This window comes from Agelaius phoeniceus, chromosome 3, assembly GCF_051311805.1.
Source record: "Agelaius phoeniceus isolate bAgePho1 chromosome 3, bAgePho1.hap1, whole genome shotgun sequence".
NCBI lineage: Eukaryota > Metazoa > Chordata > Aves > Passeriformes > Icteridae > Agelaius > Agelaius phoeniceus.
This window is the reverse complement of record NC_135267.1, coordinates 29,595,051-29,619,870: the sequence shown is the minus strand read 5'-3', so window position 1 is coordinate 29,619,870 and position 24,820 is coordinate 29,595,051. Positions and strand designations below refer to the sequence as shown.

The following is a 24,820-nucleotide window of genomic DNA, read 5'->3' as shown; positions in this document are numbered from 1 at the left end:
ATTAAATCAGTTTGTTCTGTGAGGTCTGGTGGGTTTAGATGAAGATTGAATGCTTCATCTTTTTCATGAGAAAGGCTGGCTAGTAAGGATAAGTTAAGTCAAAGCTATCAAGGGAAGCGTCTTGAATGTCAGTACCAATTTATATCTGTGTATGTCTAATATGTGAGGGGCAGGAAAGATAAAAGAAAGGATTTTTTTTTTTGAAAGTATTATCAACTAAATTCCACTAATCAAAGTTAAACATTTTAGTGTCCTATTTTCTTCTGAAAATCTCTTTGAATTTGAATATTGACATCCTTACCCCACCTGAAGTCTCCTCCTAAAAGGAAGAACAATTCATAACGGTATCAGAAATGATGAATATATACTCCTTATCTATATGTGTGAGCAAATAAAGACATGTTCCCTCACATACATATCTATATATATAAAATTGTATCTTTAATTCATGGCATATCCTAACCTGAAAAGCTCCCAAGACGCGGTGCTGTCATATCTCCACCATCGTATATTTCAAGGGAGTCCCAATTATGTTCAGTGGCAAAGCTGATGACCTGGATCTATAAAACAGGACCACAGAACTTCTTTAGGCCAACAAGCCATGTGCATCTTTAAATGTTCTAAAACCAGCAAAATGAGAAAAGAACACGTAGCAAAGAAAATAAAAATAAGAGATCCAAACAAAAGACACATCAGTGAAAGGAATGTAAATGAAAAATCAATATTCACTTTTTGCATTGTGTTAACTCTTAGAAAATATGACACGAGGTAAGTAAGAAGGATTTTGCACATGTGTTGCATCATTTGAAGAATTACTCAAAGTGTAAATGAGCAGATAATCAAGATAGCTGCAGCACTCTCAAGGGACACAGTAATACCCTGGCAGATAGAAAGAGTTGGTATTTGCATATCAGATTGAAGGATCAGGACCTGCTTTCAATATACTACACAATTAAAAACAGAAAACTGCTTGTTAATCACTTCTCATTCATACCCCTATGTGAAAATAAAGTAACATAAATAAAGCTAACCAAAAAACAATAATTAGAAATCCAAAGCACTAATATTTCATGTACCCCACTCCCCAATTATAGGATTACGAATTTATGAAATTTTTAGAGAAATAAACAAAGTACTTAATATTCCATGCTTGACAGAATACAGACTTGCCTGAATACCTGATCCCTCAGTCACTATGATTTTCCACACACAATTCAAGCTGTTACCATAAGGTTCAGGGTAACCTGGTGAAAGAATAGTACCTCTGCGCTCAGTAAAATTCCCACTGCATGGCACTGAAAGAAAGTATTATCACAAATCATTACACAACTTAAACCACTTTAGAGAACAGAGAAGTAATAATAATTTTACTAAGATCAAGATAATTATAATAATCTGCTTTTGTAGCATAAACACATAGACATGAAGCAATCATCTGAACTTAGAATGCATCTTATCTAAAATATATCAATGATATCCAGCATAAGATACAACCTGCCCGAATAAACAAATTAGAAAGGAACTTCATTTTGCATGTGTGCAGCCTAGAACAGCACAGCAGCAGAGCTTATCATGTCTTACTTTAAGTAACAACAAACTGTAAAAACATAACATTAAGCACGATCATGATGGACAGAAATCATGTGAATTTACCCACAGCCCAAGATAGTTCCAATATTGGATCTAGTTGATAAAGTGGTATAGTACATTAAATATTTTTTAGTGTATACACATTTGGTTCTTTAAAGTTCAGGAAAACAGAACAACAACAACATAAAAACACCCAAACCCCCCAAAATCAACCAACCAACCAACCAAAAAAAACCCACCAAAAATACAGAACAAAAAACCCCAAAAGAATATACAGAAAATAGGATACCTGCATTTATTTTTAGAACACTCTAATTAATGCTAGAGTAAATTCCTAGGAATAGCAAATTTTGAATAAAAATCCAAATAGGGAGAAGGTAAAAATATTTCAATGTTTACCAAAAAAAACTTCACTTCAGTGCAGGTCTATTGACAGACCTGTGCTTGAAAATTAGTTTTACTTAATGCTATCATCATTCAATGTACACTATGCTTTTGCTTGAAAAAAGAAATCATTATCCTATGTGTGATAGAAATACACAAGCACTGTGTAATAAAACAGGTAAAGACACTTCTGGAGAATTAAATTCTGTCTTGTATTTCAAGCTGTAGATAAGTCATGAAAATAATGAATGTTCAAGAAAATGTGCATCACACTTGTTCATATAATCTAAGTCATTATATGAAACAATATACTGCCTATGAGCCAGCTGGTACTCAATTATTTCTTGATATGGAAAACTGCTCTTTTAAATTGGGCATGACTGATATTAATTGAAGGAGAGTGAATATATGGGTTAAATACTATTTTCTGAAACAATTCCTGAATCCTAATTCAGAGACATGTGACAGAACAGACAATGTAAATGGAATTGCTTACCTACACAGCTTGGTACTGTGTCATTCCACTGAGCTAAGGCATTTGGTACAGACTGACATCGGATAGCTTTTGAGCCTTGTAGCAGATAGCCAGGACTACACTCAAATCGAACAACAGAGCCTGCTGAAAACTCAGAGCCAATTCTCCTTCCATACCTAGGCTCTGGAACTGAGCTACACTGTGTATCGCTTGTGCGTGGAACAGCTGTATACAGAGAGAAAAATATAAAGTCATGAACACAAATGACAGTCATAATAAAAAAAATAGGCCAGTAAAAATGCTGATTGTTTCTTGTAGGACAGAGCTTAATTCACGTTACTTGTTCTGCTTCTGTATTCTCAAAGAATGGACTAATGCTTTCATGGCTATTAGCTGGAATGTGGTTTTGGGCTGTGCCTGTGTACAGTCATATGAGTGCCGTGGCAGCTCGGAGACATTTTGACTTTGGATGCACAGCTTTAGGCTTGAGAAGATCAGTGGGTGTTTCTGTGGCCCTCTTCAATGACAGGATACTACATCTACCACCTACTTCATTTAATAAACATGGGGCCTTTGGCTTCTCACTAGAACTTTCTCATTTGAAGCCCAAAAAAATGTTATGGTGTAGCTAATCAGATATAAAGAAAACGTAAAATCTGAAAAATATTTGATTTATCATATTGGAAAACATAAAGTGATAACAATACACTCTCCAGTGTTTTCTTTTGACAACAATTATTTTTACCAATAATGTCTGGGAATTCATAAACCTGATGTGATACAAGAACAGTTAAAAGACTGCAAACAATATATAAAGAGCAAAATAATAACATTCATTAGAAGCTCATGGGATAGTTTTCCCTTTGGCTTCATTATTCATAAACACTTCTTGATAACAGGTATTTTTTATGCCTACTGACTTTTGCTATTGTGCCTGTTGTTCATATATAAAACTTGCTCTTACTACATATCATTTTGCACTTAGTTAATAAATGCCAATTTGAACACAAACTATTTATATAGAAAATGACAGCGCAATATCATCTATGTTTTACAGTATAATAAAATAAAGGTAAAAATAATCTTATTAAATATATGAAATTTTTCTGTGTGAGCGGCATGCTCAAAAGCTTTGTTTCATCAGCTTTGTTTGTTCAAGAATTAGTTTTAGAGTGACACTGCATCTAGATACGAATAAGTAACACCACAAAAATTGCCTGCCATTTAATCTTTAAGTAAATGACACAAAATGGCACCAGGAAGGAGAAAAAAAAAGAAGATGGGTGTTACACTTTACTCCTGGAAGATTTCCAAGCACGGTGCTTCTGGCTCACTAATGTAAACAGAATCATAGCTATATTTAGTTTTATTTTACTGCATTATGTTTAAATTCCTTTGCTGACCTGTAAGAGTGAAGAGTGACATTTCTATCTGTTCATGGGCACAACTGTACACACCCTCACCACACTGTTCAGCTACCCTGGTTGCCAAGTAAAAGACAAGGTGTATAGAGCTTATACATACTTATTTTAATATTGATAACTTTACACTCATCCTATTTGCTTATACTGTCATTTGCTCCATTCAGAATCATAATTAAGTTTTAAGTACTTGTAAATGCTCTAAAAATTAACATTTCTTAACAAGTTGGATACAGAACAGTAATTGAAATCAATTTTATCTTAAATCTAGCATTTAACATGCAACACATTTTAGCAGAACAATGAAAGTTGTCATTTATGACTACATTATGTTTTACCAGTTTAAGCATTGCTACCATATATAACAGTTAAGCATGCCCAAGTATTACTGAATGTAGAGAAAAGCTTTTTCTAAGAAGATTTAGAAATAATTAATACCATCAATAATAGAAAAATACATTCTCTTTTTTATAATATGCAGTGAATTGATTAGTCAGACAAAGTGAGACATACTGTAATATGTATTTTTCTTCTAAATTAGTAAGTTGGTTGGTTGCAGATTTTAACCTTGAAAGCTACAGAAAGTTTTAAAATGTACTCAGGATATAAAGAATGGTCAGAGGTAAACTAGCATACTCCTGGGTAAATGCACAATATGGCAAAACAAAAGCAAATCCATTTTATTATGTTTTTAAAACGTTTAAACACCTTACACAGTTTAAACAAACAACTTACCTTTCAGCAAACTTAATATACCTGCGTTTGTTCAAATAAATAGGAATTTGTCATTAAATTCTCAACAGGACCTCAGTATCACACAGATGGTCTATGAAACTTGTTCCTGCATGCAGTTCTAACCCTGTCAGGAAACCCTTCTGCATGTGTGGAAGGAAAATGATGAAACCATAGTTCAAGGATTTCACAGTCACAGTTCTTCCTGATGATAACCTGCAGGTCAGATGCAGACTGCCAAGTCAATTCAGCTGACCCATTTTGCTCTCTTTTGCTCTTTTATTTGGACTAACAGCCTATATGCTTGGAACTGCTTGGAACTACAACTTCTGCCATGTAATTCAGCATTATCCATCCCTTGGTCAGGCCTACTTGTTCAAATGGGCATTTTGGTCATGAGATAAATAATTAACAATTATGTGACAGAAAAGGGCTCAGTATATTCTTGTGGACAAACCAGTTTATATTCAGGAAATTAAAACTTAATTATGCTTAATTTGTTACCAATTTTACACAAGTTTCTGATCACTGATTCAGGAACTAAAAAGAAAGAGGACACAAAAATCAATCAAGGTAATTAAACAGTTTTACTTCATTCTCATCAGGCTCAGGTTTAACTTCAAACACCTGTCTTCTCCTACTTTTTCTCAACTTCTTGTGTCCATCTTTGTTGTACCAATGAGGTGAGAGGCAGCACAGGAAGTTGGGGTATGTGCTTTCTTTTTGCATTTCCCCACCTCCCCTAACAATCTATTTAGCATTTTACTCATCTTTCGCCTCCTTTTTGCTTCTTCAGGTTTCCACATCACCCTGTTTCTGAATGTTTCTCCCCCAGTGTGGGTCATCCATGGGCTACAGTTCCTCAAAGATGTCCCCTAGTGCAGAATAGTACTTCCACAGGCTGCCAACCCCTCTGAGGTGTTCTCACTCCAGCAGCTGTGCCCCACAGGCCACAGCCCCTTTAGAAGTACAAGCCCTTTGGCAGGGAGTGCCTCTTTCCAAGAGCACCTCCAACAATCCCTCCAGCAGCATCTCTAGCAGCACTACCCAGGAGCACCTCTGCCCCAAACCAGTTGTCACTCTCAAATATTTCTGAGCACCACACATTCCTCTGACTAGAGGGAATGTAGGCATGTGAGAGATTGCTTATACCAGCTTCACAGGATGCTGTTTGTGAATGGCTCATGGTGGCTTAAGGCCTCCTCCCACACAGGTCACAACCTCAGCCACCTGCTAGTTAAACTTTTAGCTTCTCACATGTCCAAAGCTTATCTGTGTTACCCAAGAGGCTACATCAACTGAAAATTTCAGCATTGCTCCTGAAGTATTTTCCATTCATCGTGTGAAAGAAACTCTTGCTCAGCTTCCTATGGGAATACCATCTTTTCCTATGTATTTTTTCACTCAAATTTTTAAAAGAGAGTAAACTATAGAAAAAAAATCCTTCCTGTTTCTCTAACCCTTGCCTAGCAACCACATCTGGAGAATACCTACAACAGCTGTGCAGGCAAAGGACACTTTCAGTCAGATTTAAGAACATCCTATAACTTTCAGTAACAGTAATAGTAATAAATTGGGAAATTTGCATACATGCACTAGTAATCTACACTTTTTTTTTGTGTAACTAGACCTTTTAGCAGCTCTCAACACAGAATGCCAGATCATCTGGTTTCATTATAATATTCCCTTATGAAAGTTATTTTCCTGTGAGCAAGATATCTCTGACATGATAGCAAATGTAGGGGCAGGTTACTAGTAGTTAACTCTTGAATTAGTTCACATACCAGAAATACTTTTTCAGACTAAAAGCTGACATTTTACTGAGATCAGCCCTGACAGCCAGAATCATCCATGGCTGCAGTTGTATCAAATTATTCTATTGCCAGCAAGAAACACTCAATGACATTTAAAACTGGCATTTTGCTCAGTTTTTCAGAAGTTTTACTAATACTCTGTTAATGGTTACTGTGAGACAAGAAATGCTAAAGATACAAAATTACCATTTTTTTAATCCCCCTCTCCCCCTCCCCCACCTCAGTTTTAAAAAGAACTGCCTTAAGAATAGATGCAATGCAAGCTATAGATAACAACAAAGTAAGGTAGTTCCTTATTTCCTCACACTGCTTAAAATGATATTTAAATAGTTCATGGAAAAATGTAGCATAGTTTCTAATGTCTATAAAAAATTAGGGAAAAAGGTCTGTTTCTTTAAAAGGTGACACAACTGACAGCTCAGCTGAAATGACTCCAAGATTATTTCAGTTGGAAGAGACCAACAGCAATCATCCAACTGCCTTTCCAATTCAGGACTGACCAAGTTAAAACATGTTATTAAGGACATTTTTCAAATACCTCTTCAACACTGACAGGCTCAGGGCATCAATCACCTCTCCAGGATGTCTGTTTTAAAGCAGAACATAATGTGTTGTGGTAGCACATATAAAAAGTAATACTAACAGACTTAGTTCTGCTCTCTAATTACATTTAGCAGACAACGTGTTGCTGTGCATTTTATTTTTGTTACAAATTAGATCAACTTGATTGTTAAAGCCACAATCTTCTTTTACTCTTATTTTTGTCTTGTCTTCTTCATCCTAGTGTACTAACTTTCTTAATAATCCTCTTTAAAATATCAATTGACCTAATAAACTAGTTCATGTATTGTGTAACAAGTAAAAAAAGATAAATATTAAAACTCCATCAATATTTGGATTGTAGAAAAGTAATTACTTTTTAAGGAAGGAATTTTGTACTGCTGCAGCCTGAGTTATAAAAAATATAAACTCTTGTTTCTTAGGTGATGTCATAGCAGGAAGACAAGCATAAGAAAGCCTGAAAAAATCCCAATCTTTTTACATGTGGTTGTTCTTAGCATATATCAACATACCTGACCCTAACATTTTGGAAGGCTCAATATTTATTTAGTCTCTTATTACAGACACTCTTTACCTATTGCATTAATTACAAGGAAATGTAATCATCTGAGAAAAGAAATTATGTCATAGATGACATATCCAGATAAAAAAAGTTTTTGAGAAAGTGGCATCACAAAAGCCATTAAAACTGAATCAGAAGCTAAAGCCCCTATCTGTGGGTTGCTCAAACCAGAAAGAATGTGAAATAAGGCAAGCAATAGCTTTTTCTCCCTTGAGCCTTCCTTTTAGCTTTTACCTATAGTGTTGTCAACCTAGACTTCTCAAACTGTGTCAGAGAGGCATTCCATTTTCTATAGTAATTATCCTCCATTTTTCAGTAAATGTTTCATAGCACCGTGAAACAAAATTGAAATCAGCCCAGTGGAAAAGTGAACAGGGAAGAAGGTCAACCTGGAATAGAGGGCAATAAATAAAATGATCGACTTTGCAGACCAGATTACTATGTTCAGTGTGAGAGTGGATGTCATTTCTAAAGTATTTAAAAGGCTAGCAAGCAGGTAGTCATTGGAAGTATGATCACATGCTTTATAAGAAGAGGAAAAAAAATCTCAAAAAGATAGAGTTTATTAAATACCACTAACTCATTAACCAATATATGCATATATATATATATAAATATATTTAGTAAAGCTCTTAAGATATATTTTAAAATACATTAAAATCCCATGGCATTTAAAGAGCTTCATGATTTTTCTGAGACAAATAAAGTGACTTTTTCTGTCTCATTTTGCTCCTATTTGTTAAAATCTATTTCTTACAGTTAATAAAAGTATAAATGTCTGAAATGAGGCATAGCATTGTGCTCCCTTGGAGACTTCCTGTTCAATAGCACTCTATGTCTGTATATATACAGCTAATAGAATCATGGGGTTTTATTGCTATGAATTCTTCAAAGGCAGTAAAAAGTAACACTTCAGTCAAATGTCATTCATATGCAAATGGATAAGAACTCAAATGCTGAAAGCTCTTTTCTAACTCCAAAGTTTATAGACCTGTTTTACAGTTAATTTTGGATAAGTTTTAATGCAGGTGTATGTATGATACTTTTGATGAGTAACAGTATCTTGATATATATCCAAAGGAGACGCAGTCATGTGCATCTTTCTATAAACACAGGAGTCAGAAGGCTTAACAATCAGTCCTAACCAGCTTCTTTAAACTGTGCAAATATTCTTGAGGTGACACAGTTCTTTCCATTTATTTGTTCTGTCAAACTAGGACACTAGAACTTTTACGCTTCACTTTAGTAAAGTTGTGCAGTGAGTGTCTCATTAAGCTTACTGGGTGTGTATGCAATACATCTAGTGAGCTGCCCAGAAGTCAGTCCCTTTGGGACTGCATTTGTTCCTTTACAGGCAGTGAATCTGTAAGCAATGCTCCTGGTGTCACCAGACTGCATTCAAGACTCATAGATCAGCTAAGTGTACTCAGCTGCCCAGCAGAATGCTAACAGACTTGGCCATGCTGTGACATTCTTGTATTTCAGCTGCAGTGTCCAGACATGCACAAAATGTCTCCCCTCAAGTTCATCTGGGTCAGAAGCAGACCAGCAAGTCTCCCACCCACACTTCAGTACTGAAATTGATGGTCTCTGCCACAGCAATTTTCTCTCCAAGCTCTTCAAGACAGAATCCTTAGCGGCCTGAAAAAAAGCTCTTGAAAAATCAACTGGGAATACTGAGAAAGACTAATACAATTAAGCACATTCCTAAACCCCTTGAGCTCACTCAGCAGTAAGGGAGCAACAGATTGGCAACTACTGAGAAAGGCTGGACATACTCAAGTCTGTGGGCAAGACAGGATAAACAGACAACTGCTGTTAGAAAGCCAGTCTGCCAGCAGGAGAAGTCCCTGATCTCTGGAAAAAGGTTGAGACTATACTCACATTTAAAGAAACACATTAAGGCTTATGCAGAATTAAAAATCATACAATTAATGAAATTGGTACCAGTGTCTTCCACCAAAATTAGACATGTTTACCTTGGTAAACAAAGTGAAACCCCCTGGCTGATGCCCCACTCTTAGCACTGAATCGCAGAAGAATTTGATTAGATGTAGCCAAAGGCAATGTCTCTCCTACAAGTGGAAACAGAAAATAAATACACAAACCAGAAACAACAGTTATAGCTCTTCAATACATAATTAAATATGCTGCTAAAACACACAGTTTCATGTTTTTCTCTATAGCTAAAGAAAACATAAATAACATTGCACAAAATTAAATTTGCCATTGCCAGAATAAAAAGACTTCATGATTCAACAAGAGAAACCTTCTGGAATTTACTGCAGCAGCTGGAACTAGAGCTCCAATAAACTACATGACAAGAATCCTACTGCTGCTTGGGGCCAAAATTATTAGAAGACTTTTTAGTTAACTCTTCTCTGTGACTGTTTTGCCTTGCAAAATGCATTAATCAAAGAAAAGTAGTTGAAATGCCACAGGAAACTCCATGGAATGTTTACAATTTCAAGACTAAAACAGAGAGAGCAAACTCATGACTTGCTTTATGTAGTGGATTCAATAAATATGTGGTCACACGTGAACCATATTACATTATTAACTTTTGTATGGCATTGCAAATTTTATTTCTGATTTGAGGATTAATAAAAATATTTAATATACTTTATCTCCTTTCCTGGCATATTTGTCAGGAGTCATGATAAAAGTTCAATAATGAAACAACTATAGACAAAATTGCACTAGTTCTACAACAATTCCACTACATATGACTACTGTTTTTATTCTCCCTGTACTGTATGAACCCATATTTTATGAAATTCTTCAGAAATGAATGATGATTTAAAACATCATCTATAACTAAGTATCTAAGTCTTTCACTTTGGTTAATTTTATATTATTGCAACTAGAGATTCCACGTAGGAGAATCCTATCCTGAATCAATGAAAATCAGATATGCCACAAGTAATAAATAAAAACCAGAAGTTTAAATACTATAAATCAAATAGATGTGTTACATTCTTTCCTATTAAGTATTTATCTAATTATTCAAAGTAAAAACCAAGAAGCCACAAATAGCCCTGTGCTCCAAAAATAGTAAACTCTCCAAAATACTAGAAATGCTTAACAAAACACATTAATAGCTGCAGAAATATAAAAAAATACACTTACATATCACTGAATATGAACACATTCATTATATATGCACACATTGGAAATTTGACCATGTTGCAATCCATATAAGCTTAATTATGATTTCACAGGGTCAACCTTTTGCTATCGTTACCTGAATGCAACAGCTGGCCTGCTTTTAGTCTAAGTGCATGTTTGCATACAGATAATTGCGTTTTGTAAATACAAGTAATTTGTGTAAATTAGCCATTCAGAATATGTAGATGTGTATTTCAAAATGTTTAGGGACAGAGAAGACAATTATACCATCCAATCTGCCCTCTTACATAGCGATCTGAGAACTTCATTCAACTTTTTCTACACCCACCCCAGGATCAGTTCTTGCCTAAGCATATGTTCCAGAACTATGTCTTGATTCAAAGATTTAGAAGGGTATTCCACTTCCCTTAGCCTCCTGTTCAAATAATTTTATTTCCAAAGTAAATTCATACCATTCTCCTGATTATTTTTTCCCATACGGAGCTGTGTAAGAAATGTATACTTCTTTATTAATTACCTGAGTGGGATCCAGACAGAGAACTAAGAAGTCTAGCCTGAGAGTTTTCTCCATCAAATAATTCTGCCACATCATTCAAAGCCGTCTGAAAATAGGCAAATTGTCCAAACACAACTAAATTAAAAAAAAATTAAAGAGAAAAGATAGAGAGGAAAAAAAAATAAAAAGAGAGGAGATAAAAGAAGAACTTAGTATTCAAAATTGAATTTAAGGACATATTTCTGTTTGTCTTATTTATTAATGAATTCCTGTATAAACTTTTCCAACTTATATAATTGTCTAATATGATAAAACAGCTGCATTATATTTACATGGAAGAATATTTTTTTTGGTTTTGTTATTTCCATAATTTAATTAAAAGCAAATTTCTTAAATTATGCTTTCACCAAAACTCCAGTCAAAGAAGTCTTATTGTTTAGTTACCTATGAGAATAAGAAAATGGAATATCTAAACAGAAAGGTTTGTACCAAAACTACATTGCCAAATATAGCAACTATTAAGGATCCTCTATTATCACATAGGATTAGTTGCTTACCTGGCTTTAATCTAAGGGATTTTTTTTAAACCTACTGATTTGTCAAATTTTTAAATTTGCATTAGTACTTAATTTCTCAGAATGCTATAAAAACTGATCAAATATTAAAAAATACCAGTGTGTTACCAGCTTTGAAATACTGCTACACTTAATTTGCACTTCATCTGTACATAATTTAAAGTATATTAATAAATTATTTAATATTACATCTCACTAAATATCGAATAGTTCCCCAAATTCAAATATCATCTAGCAATAGAAATATGAAATAAAAACAAGTCAATAAAAATATTATTTTGTCATTCTAGACATCTATATTTTGTTTACATCTGAGTCCTTACAGGTTTCATTGTACACAAAATGTACCAAATGCACTAAGTTGTTGTGAATTAAGCCTCTTGGTAAATAAGTAGTAAAATGAATCTTACTGCTATTTGTCTGGACTTAGGAAAAACCTGCTTTGCAGGAAACTACACCTAACATACAATTGCTTGAGTTTTAGAGATTCTTTTCAAGTATTTAGACACACTGGAATAATCAGTTTTGTGATTTTTCACAAGCATTTCTGGTACTTTCATGCAGAATTGCTTCCACTTGTACATGTTAAACAAATGTAATTCCACTCATCTCACCCTTTGTATAACATGAAAGACAAAAAGTTAGAAAGTAAGAGGAATGTAAGAACTTTTTTGCTGACACCTGATTTTACTTTGCAGGAAGCATGAATGAATGATTATCCTATGATGATGAATAATGTAAACAATGAAGGTATTCAGGATATACTTAGATAGAAAACATAGATGTCTTATCTGAAGTCAGTTGGTTACTCTAGGGAGAAGTAAAAGGTTAAAATCCTAGAATCATTTTCCATATCAGGAATATATTTAGTTTTATAAGTAATTTGCAATACCATGTAAACCTAATGTCATTACTGCAAATAAAGGACATTTAAACATGGACAATGATAATGATTGACAATGTAGGACAATGATGATGATTGATAAATCAATAGAAGAAATTCTTACCAAATTCTTTAGGGACAGTTATTGAATAATGGCAAGTCTGTCCAGCAGTGTAATTATGAGGATAATTTGGTGATAAAACCACTCCCTCTGATCCAGTATACTGCCCTCCACATGGTGCTGGAAACAAATACAGAGAAACATGTTATATTAATTAAAGCTGTCTATATTAGTTACATCTGAAAAAAAAAATCTAAAGATCACAAAATGACACTTTGCTGGTTTTGCTTTTGTTTGGTTTTCCTGTTCTGAAATATCTAGTGTTCTTTCTCAAGAGATAATTTTATTATAATTTCTTGAAAATTAGAATTCATGAAAGTTTTACTTGACTACAAGTATTCACATAGAATTGGAAATATAAGTTATTTAATTGAAAGATACTGTAAACACAGGCTTTAGATTGGGTTTTCATTTAAATATCTGTTTATATCTAGCCATGTTAAAAACAGGTCAGGGAAATATATGGTATTGCATTAAAAATGGCACTGAGGAATACATAGATATGCTCACACTTCCCTACAGAATGACAAAAATTCTGCTTTGTGAAAGTATCGCTTGAATTGCTTTATTTTCATATCTTCCTAGATGATTACGAAAATTGCACATTAGATTATACATATAAAAAAATCTTTGGCTTCATATGTATGCAAAAAATAAAGGCAACAGAAAATTAAGAGAAACTTTTTAGAGCTACAGGAGTTAGAAGGCATATTTAAGAATAGTGGAGCTCAAATCCCCAACACAAGTCAACATTTACATGAGCAGTAGTTCTGTCTGTATCACGAGAAAAACAATGAACAGTGCATGCATGGCACGTTCCTCCATGTGCAGGCTGTAAATGTGGCATATTAAGGGACAGATGGAGGGGCTATTTTCAAGTTCCAATATCTCCTTGTGCTGGATATTGAGTGAATAGATTTCTATACACTGAAAACAAAGTACTGCTGTTACTCTTCTTGCATTTCGGAAAATCCTGGCTTCCTATCAATATAAGTCTTGTATTAAATTAGTTACATGCAATTCAGTGTTTTTTTATTGTGAGAAATGATTTCATAAAAAACAATAGTTTTCACCAGATTGTTGGAAGAAGTTATCTTACCCAAGAAAACAATAATGAAATTATTTTATAAATAAATAAACGGATAAATAAGGTTATTTAAAAATAGCACTGTCTCAATAATTTGCTTTTAAGCAATGAAGATATCATTCCACTATAAAACACAAAGTAAATCAATGTTACCCTGCTGTGGGCACCTTGCATATAGCAGAGTACATACAACCTAACAGCTTCCTGGAAACTGACTCAGAGGAGGACCTGTGTCCCAGGTGACAACAAGGTCATCAATGAGGGGCTGTGAAAGGACCCTTTAACCAACCTCTGGCCCTGCAGACCTGGCTCATGTGGTATGGAGCTCTGCCTGGTGAGTGAGCTTGTGCTTTGGATATGCTTGGCTCTTAGCCCTTGCTGAGTAGAACTGTTCTTTCTCCCCCCTAACGGGTCTTTAAAATCATGCTTGAAATATCTGCACAAGTCTGACTTCCTTATACAAAAAGGCAGCAATTAATACTACAAATCCACATCTTCTCTTAGCTGCTTATGTGAATTATTCAAAAATCCAATGTAATGATAGAAGGTGAGAAGCTTGATCTATCAGTAGGCAGAATAGGATTATGTGGCTGTGGTGAACTCAAATATCACAAGGAATTAGTTCATGGCATGAATTTAAATCTTCATTATTTTCTTCTCTTCTTGCTTTGAGGATATTAGAAATTATGTTAAAAAGTCTGATTACCCCATGAAATTCTCAAGTCATGAACATTTTATTGCAATGAAAGTGTATCACACTTCATTTAAAACAAACTCTAAAGTTATGGAGTTAGAGAAACATTTCCTTCTAAATTGTGTTTTTCTGTAATTAAAATCTAAAATTTTGAAGGAGATTGTTTTGAATTATTTTGAATTAAATTATGAAGATTATTTTTCAACATAAATAAATTAATACTCTATGGACTTTATTAACTATATGTAACTACTTTTTGATTTTTTAAAACTGTTCCACATTTATATATACACAACACAAACACTGAAACAAGGAATAGGAGATAAATTAGCCAGCCACAGCTCTGAGATGTCACTCTTATTTTCTGCCTCAGTAACTATAATTCTTATTCTAAGGTGACAATTAATGCAGCATTGAGATGGTTGTAGATATTATTTATTCTAAATAATACTGGGTGTGCAAAGAATCTTACATATAACCTTGCAATCATTATATGAACATATGTTGATTCTAGAGTTTAAGACATTTTTAAATACTTAATATATTATTGACTAAGGTATAGTCCAAAACTCATCTTAATTCTTATTTTTTTATGTCTTTTTGTTTTTTCCACAAGATGTATGTGTAGAAATAGTGGAAATAGCCTTAGGGACTGAGAAATTGAATTAACTGGGCAGACAAGGGAAGTGGTAAGAAAACAGTACATACCATTACAAGATGGTAATTCTCTGTTCCAAGCCGGCTTTCCATCTGCACCAATTACACACGTTATAGTTGAAGGTTCAATAATCCTATATCCAGAATCACACTGGTAAGTAATAGTTGAACCTAGCTTAAAGTCTGTTCCAATTCTTGTACCATTCATGATGTTTCCAGGATCAAAACAAGCTTCCCGTGGCTTTTCTGTTAAAATGAATCACAGAAAATCTATATATACTTTTAATTTAAAAAAAAAAGGCAAAACAAACTATTCTCAGTGTTTTTTTTTCAGGCAGTTTAATTTATTCAACAGCTTATTAATATATTATTCTTGTTGAATCATGTATCATGGATGTTTGCTTAAGATTGATTATCTGGAAGAGGAAATTATAATGAAGCTGAACTACTCCAATAAAGTTTCATATTTAGTATTTAGAAGAAGAATAACCAGTTCTAGAATTCACCACTTCTCTATGTATATTTGTGACAAAAGGAAGACTAGGGAAAATGTGAGTCCTTTCCAGAAAGAAATGGGAGACCTGGTTACCCAGGACATGGAAAAGGCTGAGGTAGTAAACCACAAGGGAATGCAGTGATAGGACAAGGAAGAGTGGCTTCAAACTGAAAGAGGGTGGGTTTAGATAAAATATAAGGAAGTAATCCTTTACCATGAGGGTGGTGAGGCACGGAACAGGTTGCTCAGAGAAGTTTGGGATGTCACCTCCCTGGAAGTGTTCAAGGTCAGGCTGGATGGGGCTTTGAGCAACCCAGTCTAGAGGAAGGTGTCTCTACCATGGCAGGGGGGTTGGAATTAGATGATCTTTAAGACCCTTCCAACTCAAAACTGTTCTATAATTTTATACAATTTATATAAAGTACTAAATAATAGTAATAATAACACATCCAAAAAATATTAAATTATTAGGCAAAAATATACTGTCCGTTGACTACAATAACTTTTTTAAATACAGTATTCTGTTCTTGTATCTTTTATTTTTATCTCATTATAATTTCATCTAACTCTCAGTTGCATAGAGGAACTCATATCACACTATGCTGAGAACAAAACATAGACACAGTGAAAATGTGCATGCATATTTTCAATCGCCATCTTTATCTCCTACTGCTCAACATCTCATTTTCTTTCCTTGCAGGCCTTGCAGACTTCCTGGAACAAATTGTTTTCCATTTTTGATATTTTGTTTAGATGGGGACAAATAGTCTAATATTTCATCTATGGCAATATGAAAATTAATTTGGGAAGAAGAACCTTGCACACATGGAGAATAATGAATTATTCTGGATGACAGATGAAGACTAAATATAAATATTATTTTATAGTTCTTTTTCACTCCTTTTTCTTTTATAGGTATATTTTTTCTGTATTTCTTAGATCTTTTTGTTCTTCATTCTTAACATGTATATTAATGTGGTTTCCTTCAATTGCCAAGAATAAGAAGCTGAGTCAGCACTTCTGCTGCTGAAAAACAGCTTGATAAAACTCAGCAAAGATTATAATTAAGCCACTGACAACATCTGTGACTGGAAAAGAAAAAGAAACCAGCATCTTCAGTGATTGTCTGGCTTTAAAAAACAGTCAGCATATCCCAGTCCCTATCTAGTAAGAGGCATCTTCTGCAAAAAAAAATGTAAATACTATCCAGTAGTATTAATTTAAAAATGCATTTGTAGATTGAAAACAATGTGGAAAGGAAAATGTATTGGTATGTATTGACAAGAAGGAGGAAGTAGTCAGGGTAAGACAGTTCTTGGGTAAGTTCTTGGGTAAGAATTTCGCTATTGTCAAACTTTTTTCCGAATGTTACTTTTGATGTGCATCTTCTACCTATTTTATTTATTTTTTATTTTTTTTTTCTGGAAAATGAAAATGTGCATAAGTTATGTGAAAGATTTCATGAAACAGGTTTTCTGTGTTCCTTCACACATTAATAGAAAAGTGTTTTAAAACATACATTGATGCATAAAGGTATTTGGCAGTTCAGTTATGAGTACATAAAGAAGGAAACAGATTTGAGTCTCAATAATTGCTAAGTAACAAACATTTTTTTCCCTTATATTTAGACTACAATGAGAACAGTACCTTTATAGTCAATGGCAAATCCTGACATTCCAACAGAAGCATCACTGCGAAAAGCCAGAAACAGACTGTTACCACTGCTCTCTATTCTTTCAGGAGCCTGTGAGCCTTGAAAACTGCCAATTAGAGGACTGTTGGAATCTTCTCCTTCATAAATATGTAGAAAATCATAACTGGGTTCCATATTGAAACTGAAAATAAAGGGAAAAATAATTAGGTCTTCGGGTTTTTTTTTTTAATGAGTTAAACATTACTGTGACTGCAGTTGCCAATTTTCTTCTCCAGAAATAAATGTCTTTTTAAACATGATTCACAGTAAAAAAATTCCCTGTGGAGTTCTTTTTGTCATTGATATGAACACCTTAAGCTTTCCAAAAGCCATTATGAATATCCTCCCACCTACCTTTAACGCCTTTCTCAAGACCTTGGAATCATGATTCAGAAAGGCTGCCTCTGACCAGAGGACCAAAGGAATGATCTAAAAAAGTAGCTTGAATTAAAAGTCCTGCTTTTATTTGGCTAACCTGGATGACACTAGATCCACCCATTACAAACATGTTTATCATTTTACAAATGAGATGCTTTCATGGATAGATCATTACCTTGGAACTTGTCTTTGTTCTTACCCAGATAATATCAGACATGAAAAACTAATGTGAATTAATATTAATTCTCACTAAACCATCTATGTTATGCTATATTTTATTACATTTATATGCTTTACAAAGAAATTATGAAGATAATATGAATGGAATGTCTTTCAGAGGAAAGTGAGGTGACTTCAGGAGAGATCCCTGCTCTCTGGAAGGTGGCCAATGTTACTGCAATTTACAAGAAGGGTGCAAGAGAAAAACCAAGGAGCTCCAGGCCTGTCTAACTTCAGCTGCTGAAAAGTGTGAGTGTTACTGGTCTGCAACCATTTAGAAAATTTATTGGAAGTATAGCATAAACAGAAAATTCCATTCTATTTCTCATAATATACTCCCTGCAATAATAGTCACAAACAAATCTGAATGCTAAGTAACTGTAAGTTTCTTTCATCTTATTTGAAATGGAGCATTTGAGTCGAGTTTTTAGGCAATCCAAAGAAATATGCTGCTTACTACACCTATCATGTGACATCTTCAAGAGTGTAATTAGTAGAGAACTATTCTCATACAATAATGCTATTTGATAAAATACCAGAAAAACAGAATTACTATATTTTTATTATGTAATTTCAAGTGCCTTAGGATTCCATTCTTTAATTTTGTGTCTATCAATAGCTTTTAGAAAATAAACTGCAGTCTGTAATTAAAGAAACCAAAATTTATTTTATTTTGGTGTGGTTTGGTTGTCGTTGTTATTTTGGTATTATGTTGCCTTTTTTTTTTTCACAGAAAGGGTACAAATATTATACAGCAAAATTCTCAACATACCACTATCTCGTCCTAAAAGAATCACAACTCATCAACATTCCACTGAAGTCAACAGCAACGTTATCATTCTCAGCTTTAAAATCACACTTAAAACACAGTATCAAAAAGTGAAAAAATTTGCATTTGCATCCACAGATACAGCAAGCAAGATGATTATATAGGACTGATTCAATTAGAAATGACAAGCAGAATGCATGAATATGACTATATGCATGAACTTCAACATGTAAAAATCAATGCAACACATATAGGTTGATTATGGAACACAGAGGAAATAATTAAAATTATGAAACAATATTATCTCAGTGTCTTTCATCTCTTGACTATGTAGAACAATATTTTTTCTGATCTATGCATTTTAAGCAAAGTATATTTAGGCTGTACTTCTAAAAAACCTGAAAGAACTGACTTACATATAGAATTTCCACTACTCTTTCAGTCTCAACTATTAATTACAATAGCATAAATCAAGCACCTCTACAAATTAATATGGTCTTTAAACGATTTTTATTTGATATGCCACAGAAAGTTTTGTTTTTCAGGAGCATATTGGATAGCAAATGTACCATATGGCTGTATATCTTTCTTTTACATTATTTGGAATCAATGATATAGCACATATTAGATATAGGCTCCAGGACATAGACAGGGAATTTAATTAGAAGCTTTAATGAATTATAAATATTGCCATTTTTAGATTTGACATTTGAAACCCTTTAAAACAAAGGCATTCATAGAGAAATGGTACCTTTTGAATATCAAGGCAATGACAAAGTCGGGGTTTACTTTTATTCTCCAGTCACATTCTTTCCCAGGAGGATAAGGCTGTGGATAGTTAGGCGATAAAATAACTCCTGCTGGGCCTGTCAGGTTTCCGCCACATGCAGCTGTCGTGATGTAAAAAGAAATAGGAATATAGTCACACATTAAATTCACAAGCACATACTAGCTTTTAAGTAGAAGAAAATTACTTCTACATTTACCAAAATTAGTATTTTTTTTTTAATACAGATCTTTCCCACTTCTTGTTAGCAAAAAATGTTCAATTTTCCTCCAAAAAAGTGATCTCTGTTCATATGCAAAAGCCGTAAAGGAAGAAATTTTTCTAAAGGAATAAAAATAAGAAGTTAAATAGGAAGTCCTGTATATTTTTGGTATTAATCCTGTATCTATCATGCTTAAAATTTCTTATGTACTGAAGATACTTTAGAAACTGGGAAAGCTCAATAGTAGGACTCAGGTTGCAGTTTCTACTGACCAAAGATGTTGCAGAAATCAATTTGATTCACTTACTAAAAGATATTTCCCAAATCAAAAATCAAATACATTCATTTTGTTACCATGAATCGAACTTTTAAACAGATAAAGAATCCTACTCTCATAGATTATATCATATCTACAAAATCTAACAAAGGTACATCTAACAAAAAAGTAAAGTAGTCAAGACAGGCTGCATCTATATTACCAAGTCAAGTAAACTAAGAGAAACATACTTATAGTGCAAAACAGTTGCTACTAAGGATTTGGAATTTACATTAAACATTCTAAAGAGATTTCTTCTCAGGCCATTCCATTTATAAGTCAGCATACAAAAGTAAGGACTTAAAGAGAATTTTAAAATGAGATATAATGGCTTTATAAAGCTCTTAAGGTTTCTACTATTGTCATGTCTACACCAATGATTACTTTAATCTGCTTTCTGCTTCAAAGTCACCTTGAGTATATGGAAGAATAACAGTAATTATGTATATAGTTTTTTTCTCCCTTTCTTTCTGTCTTATTTCCTTCTTTCTTTTAGGTTTGTTTTATTGGGGTTTTATACTAGATTTTAAAGAAACATGGAGTGATTACAATTGCTATTTAAAATAAAAATATTAATCTTCTCAATTTAGATACCATATATGTTATTTTAATTTTTTCTTTAGATATTTACTTTGTGAATGATCCCAATATATTTAGTAAGCATTTTTATACTGCTTTGTACACTGCACACAAGGTATCCAGATGATAGTATGCTGATTATGTACTTCTCCAATTCTGTTAAATAACAGAGTCAGAGAAACTATCCTTGAATCCTTCACAGTAGTTTTGCTTCAGAGAAATAGAGGGACTGCAGTTGTTTAAGGATATGTTATTAAGGATATGCTATTTTGGATAGTGTCAGTCCAAAATGCCTTGTAGAAAGGAATAACATTATGTTTATTCCAGTGATATTCTATCTGGAATTAAGCATTGCTAAAGTAAGTCTTCATTTAATTATAAATCAGTAGGCAACAAAATAACAAGGATTTAAAAAATTACTATGCCTGGCAGAAAAAATTTGCAGATGTTGATTACTCCTAGAAAATCCACATTAATGACCTGAAAAATACAATTCAGCAAAACTTCTAAGCCTGTAATTATTGTCTACTGGCAAGAACCTCAGGGAAACCTTTACACAATCTAGTGCTATGGATCCACCCTCTCCTGGTGCCATGGAAATATATCTAATTTCTTTCAACAGCATTGTCACTTGGATCCCCTCCTCTGCATCTACTTTTTCCAATAAGTATCCATCTTCCAAGGTATTGCACAGGATGTGTACTTAGTCTGTAAGATAACTCAGAAATATATATATAAATATTATATATAAAAATATATTGGGAATAAATAATGGATCCCTAGCTTATGTAACCAAACAATTATATAGAAGAACATTTTAATGAAACCATTTCAACATGAATATTTTTATCCAAATCACCACTTCTGTTTACTTATTTCTATTAGATTTTGTAATTTTTAAACTTTTAGGAGTTTAAGAATAAAGTAAGAAAATCATACCCAAAAAATACTGTTAATCAGGAGAACAAGATTCACGTTGTCTGTAAGTACAAAATAACTGAGCTCTGCAGAAATCATCACTCCAGCATGAGCACCATAAGCCCAGTAATTGAACAAGAAATCTGATCTGTATTAGTCCTAAACAGAGACTAACATCTCATCTTAATACCTATGCATGTAGGGGGATCAGGTTGCCAAAAGAACCGGTTATTCAGTTGCACACACGTAATTTTAGCCTGCCCTTGCAGCTGATAGCCTGGGTCACACTGGAAGGTGGTGGTGTCTCCAGGTTCCCTGCTGTCTCCATATCTAGTGCCATTCTGTGGTGTCCCAGGATCATTACAAGTTGATGCAATGGAAGCTGCAAGGGAATGATGAAAGAAAAGATGTAAGGTATAGATATTTACCCTGCATAATCAAATGCACAACAGGTTCACATTAGCATTCCAACCAGAGGCAGTATTATTTACTCTTCAGGTAATGCAGGAAGGCATTCTTTTTCTTTACTTTTACAAAAATCTGCCCACTGAGATACATCATGATTATGTCGACTTCCTGCCAGTATCTTTAGTATAAAATATGGACTGATTTTGTCCACTTAGCACATCAAAAGAACTAGTAACTCCTTTTCTCTCTTTAATATTCTGGTTATCAAAATAATTTTGATACCTCTTGCACAATAGGGTAAGTATAATGTTGTTATAAATAATGTTGTTCTATAGTCCTACTATCCTGCAGCATGCAAATCCTCCTTACCCTTCTGGATAAATCAAACAGCAGTTTATGCAGCTCTGAAGTTTTCATTTCAGGGACAAGAAACAACTTTCTTAGAGATAATTTAAACTGAATCTTAGCAAAAATACCTCACTCATGATCAGTCTTCAGTAGCTAGATATGGACTTTGCTTTCTAAAAGACTATATTATTTAAAAAGCAACGTTAAACTAAGCAGAGCAATCAGTACGACTTAATGCAAATAATCACTCAGAAAGTGGATACACAGATCCACATCTAATACAGATTTCTGGAAGATGTCAGGTCTCTTCTGGCTTTGAGTTCTCTTCTACTGGCTTCAGGTATTGACATCCTGAGTTACAATAAACTTTGCAGTCTTCCATAGGAAAGAAGGTCCATCTCTTGAGACTAATGTCCCTACTGAATTGAACTGTTTCCTGTCACTCCTTACCTGAACATCTTTTTTCAAAGAACTGACTACAACTGTGAACAAAAACCAAAATAAGAAGTCATAAATCCAGTTATGTCACAGTTGCCATGAATGGTACTGTGTTTACCACCAGTATGCAATCTTCCTGTCCATAATAATTCATTTGCTGAATTAACAGCTGCATCTACTCCTTCTGTCCACACCAAAAGAGTACACCCCTATAAGAAACAGCAAGAGCAGCTAAGCATTTGCCAACTTGAAACAACTACCAGGATGTACAACTGGAAAAAATTTTAGATTTTTTTTCTCCCTGTGTTGTAAATTTTAGGAAGAGAGAAAGGTCAAAAAAAAAAGAGTAAAAGAAGAAACAACCAACAGGTCTTAAAGTGGATTTTTGCATGTTCTAGTGTATTGGTGGTCACAGATAAATCACAGAAATTGTAAAACATCTTTATGGGAGAATTCATGGATTATTATAATTAACATTTAGAAACACTTAGAAACATAGAAACTTTGTTTAACATTTTATTATTCATAGTTTTTTGTTCTTGATTCCATTTCAAAACAATAGATCTCATACTTTGGATCATTCCTATATGCAAATGAAGTAAAAGACATGGTAGGTTTTTAACTGTGGTAGACTTTATTCCACTAGGAATTAAAGTAATAGCTGTCACTGGTAATGAGTACTGTGCAAGGATTCCCCAGGCACTGCTCTGACAACTTACATGACACCCCATAGGAGTGCAGTTTACTAAAAGTATGTTTGGCCACAAGGGAATGAAAGCATGGTCACAACCTCAGAGAAGTTTTTCCTGATGTGACAGACAACAGTAGCTCTGAACAATGGATTGCTCTAGTGCACATCTGTTAAAGACTTGCAATTCTTCCAAATAAATGAGCACAAGCCAATCTCTGCTCTTAATTGCTGTCATTTTTTAACATATCTCTGAATAGATTAATTTTCTTCTTAAAAGGCTATGCTATATAATATCTCAGCAAACACTTTCCCCATTTTAACTGTGTCAAGTAGCCATCAATTAGAAAGGACAGATGCCTTCTAATAATAATTTCACTGTTAATCCCCATTTCTCATATACAAAGTTCTAAATTTTAAAAATTATCACAGATATTTATTAAACACCAAAATATTCTTTACACTTTTGGTCTTGCAGCCTCAGAAGTTATTTCACATATTTGAAACCAACAACCTTTTTATTGTGCCAAATACACTTGATCCTAATTAAATAGAGCACCAAACATTTAAGCACTGATATGCCATCTAATAAAGTGAACATTTAGACAGACTGTCAACTTTTTAACTTGACTCCTTTCCAAGTTGTTTTACTTCTCAAGAATCCCAAGAGATTCTGTAACTGCATGAAAATTACAAGTCTGATATTTCTTCATTTGGTATCTGGCAAATATCTGAAGGGTATACAGGTCATATGCATTTATAAGTAATCCAGAAATTAAAATCACCAGCTTTTTGTCACTACACTTCTTTTATAATATCTAACAAGTAAAACATACACACTATAAAGCAAGGACAGCAATAACTATTTTTTAAGCTCAAGGACACAAAATGAAACTAAATTACATAGTTAGACTTTTAAAAAATGACTGAGAAAAACTAGGTTCTTAAAATGGGATAGCCAGGAGACAAGATGTGAATGTCACTAAGCTGGAAAATAAATAATTGCTGCTTCTCAGCTCTTGCATATGTGCTTTAAGCCTTAAGCCTACATGATACTCAGTGGGTTATAGAGTAATTCTCTGTACAGATTTCCATCTCTTAATGTCTTATCTGCTCAGAGCAGAACAAGCTTCTGTGTACATTAATGATGGAACTCAGAGGTAGGCTCCAGAAGAACAGACAGCTGAGAAAACCACAGATTGCCAAGGAATTTTCAGACCTCCATATGTAGACAGCCACTGTGTTAAGCCTCCCTGATTCTAATTAAAGAATCTTTCACAATTAAATTCAAGATTTCATTTGGTCCTCAAATTGCATTTCAAAGTTGATTTAAAATTGAACCAAAAAACAACAGGAGACTGTTTTTGAGAACATGACACTATACTTGCAGGTCTGTAGAC

General features: G+C 33.8%; 1 protein-coding gene across 2 annotated transcripts in view; it reads right to left on the bottom strand.

Annotated features, from left to right (window-relative positions):
• Positions 1–24,820, bottom strand: part of CSMD1 (CUB and Sushi multiple domains 1) — a 1,075,408-nt gene that overhangs the window by 145,331 nt on the left and 905,257 nt on the right. For both annotated transcript variants that reach the window (XM_054629077.2, XM_077174973.1), the window contains exons 27-36: positions 21,729–21,920; positions 19,488–19,626; positions 17,325–17,512; positions 15,233–15,427; positions 12,747–12,863; positions 11,186–11,299; positions 9,519–9,614; positions 2,471–2,674; positions 1,171–1,295; positions 464–560 (exon numbers count right to left, since the gene is read on the bottom strand). In XM_054629077.2, coding sequence (XP_054485052.2) covers positions 464–560; positions 1,171–1,295; positions 2,471–2,674; positions 9,519–9,614; positions 11,186–11,299; positions 12,747–12,863; positions 15,233–15,427; positions 17,325–17,512; positions 19,488–19,626; positions 21,729–21,920 — 1,467 coding nt within the window. The remainder of the gene's footprint in view (positions 1–463; positions 561–1,170; positions 1,296–2,470; positions 2,675–9,518; positions 9,615–11,185; positions 11,300–12,746; positions 12,864–15,232; positions 15,428–17,324; positions 17,513–19,487; positions 19,627–21,728; positions 21,921–24,820) is intronic.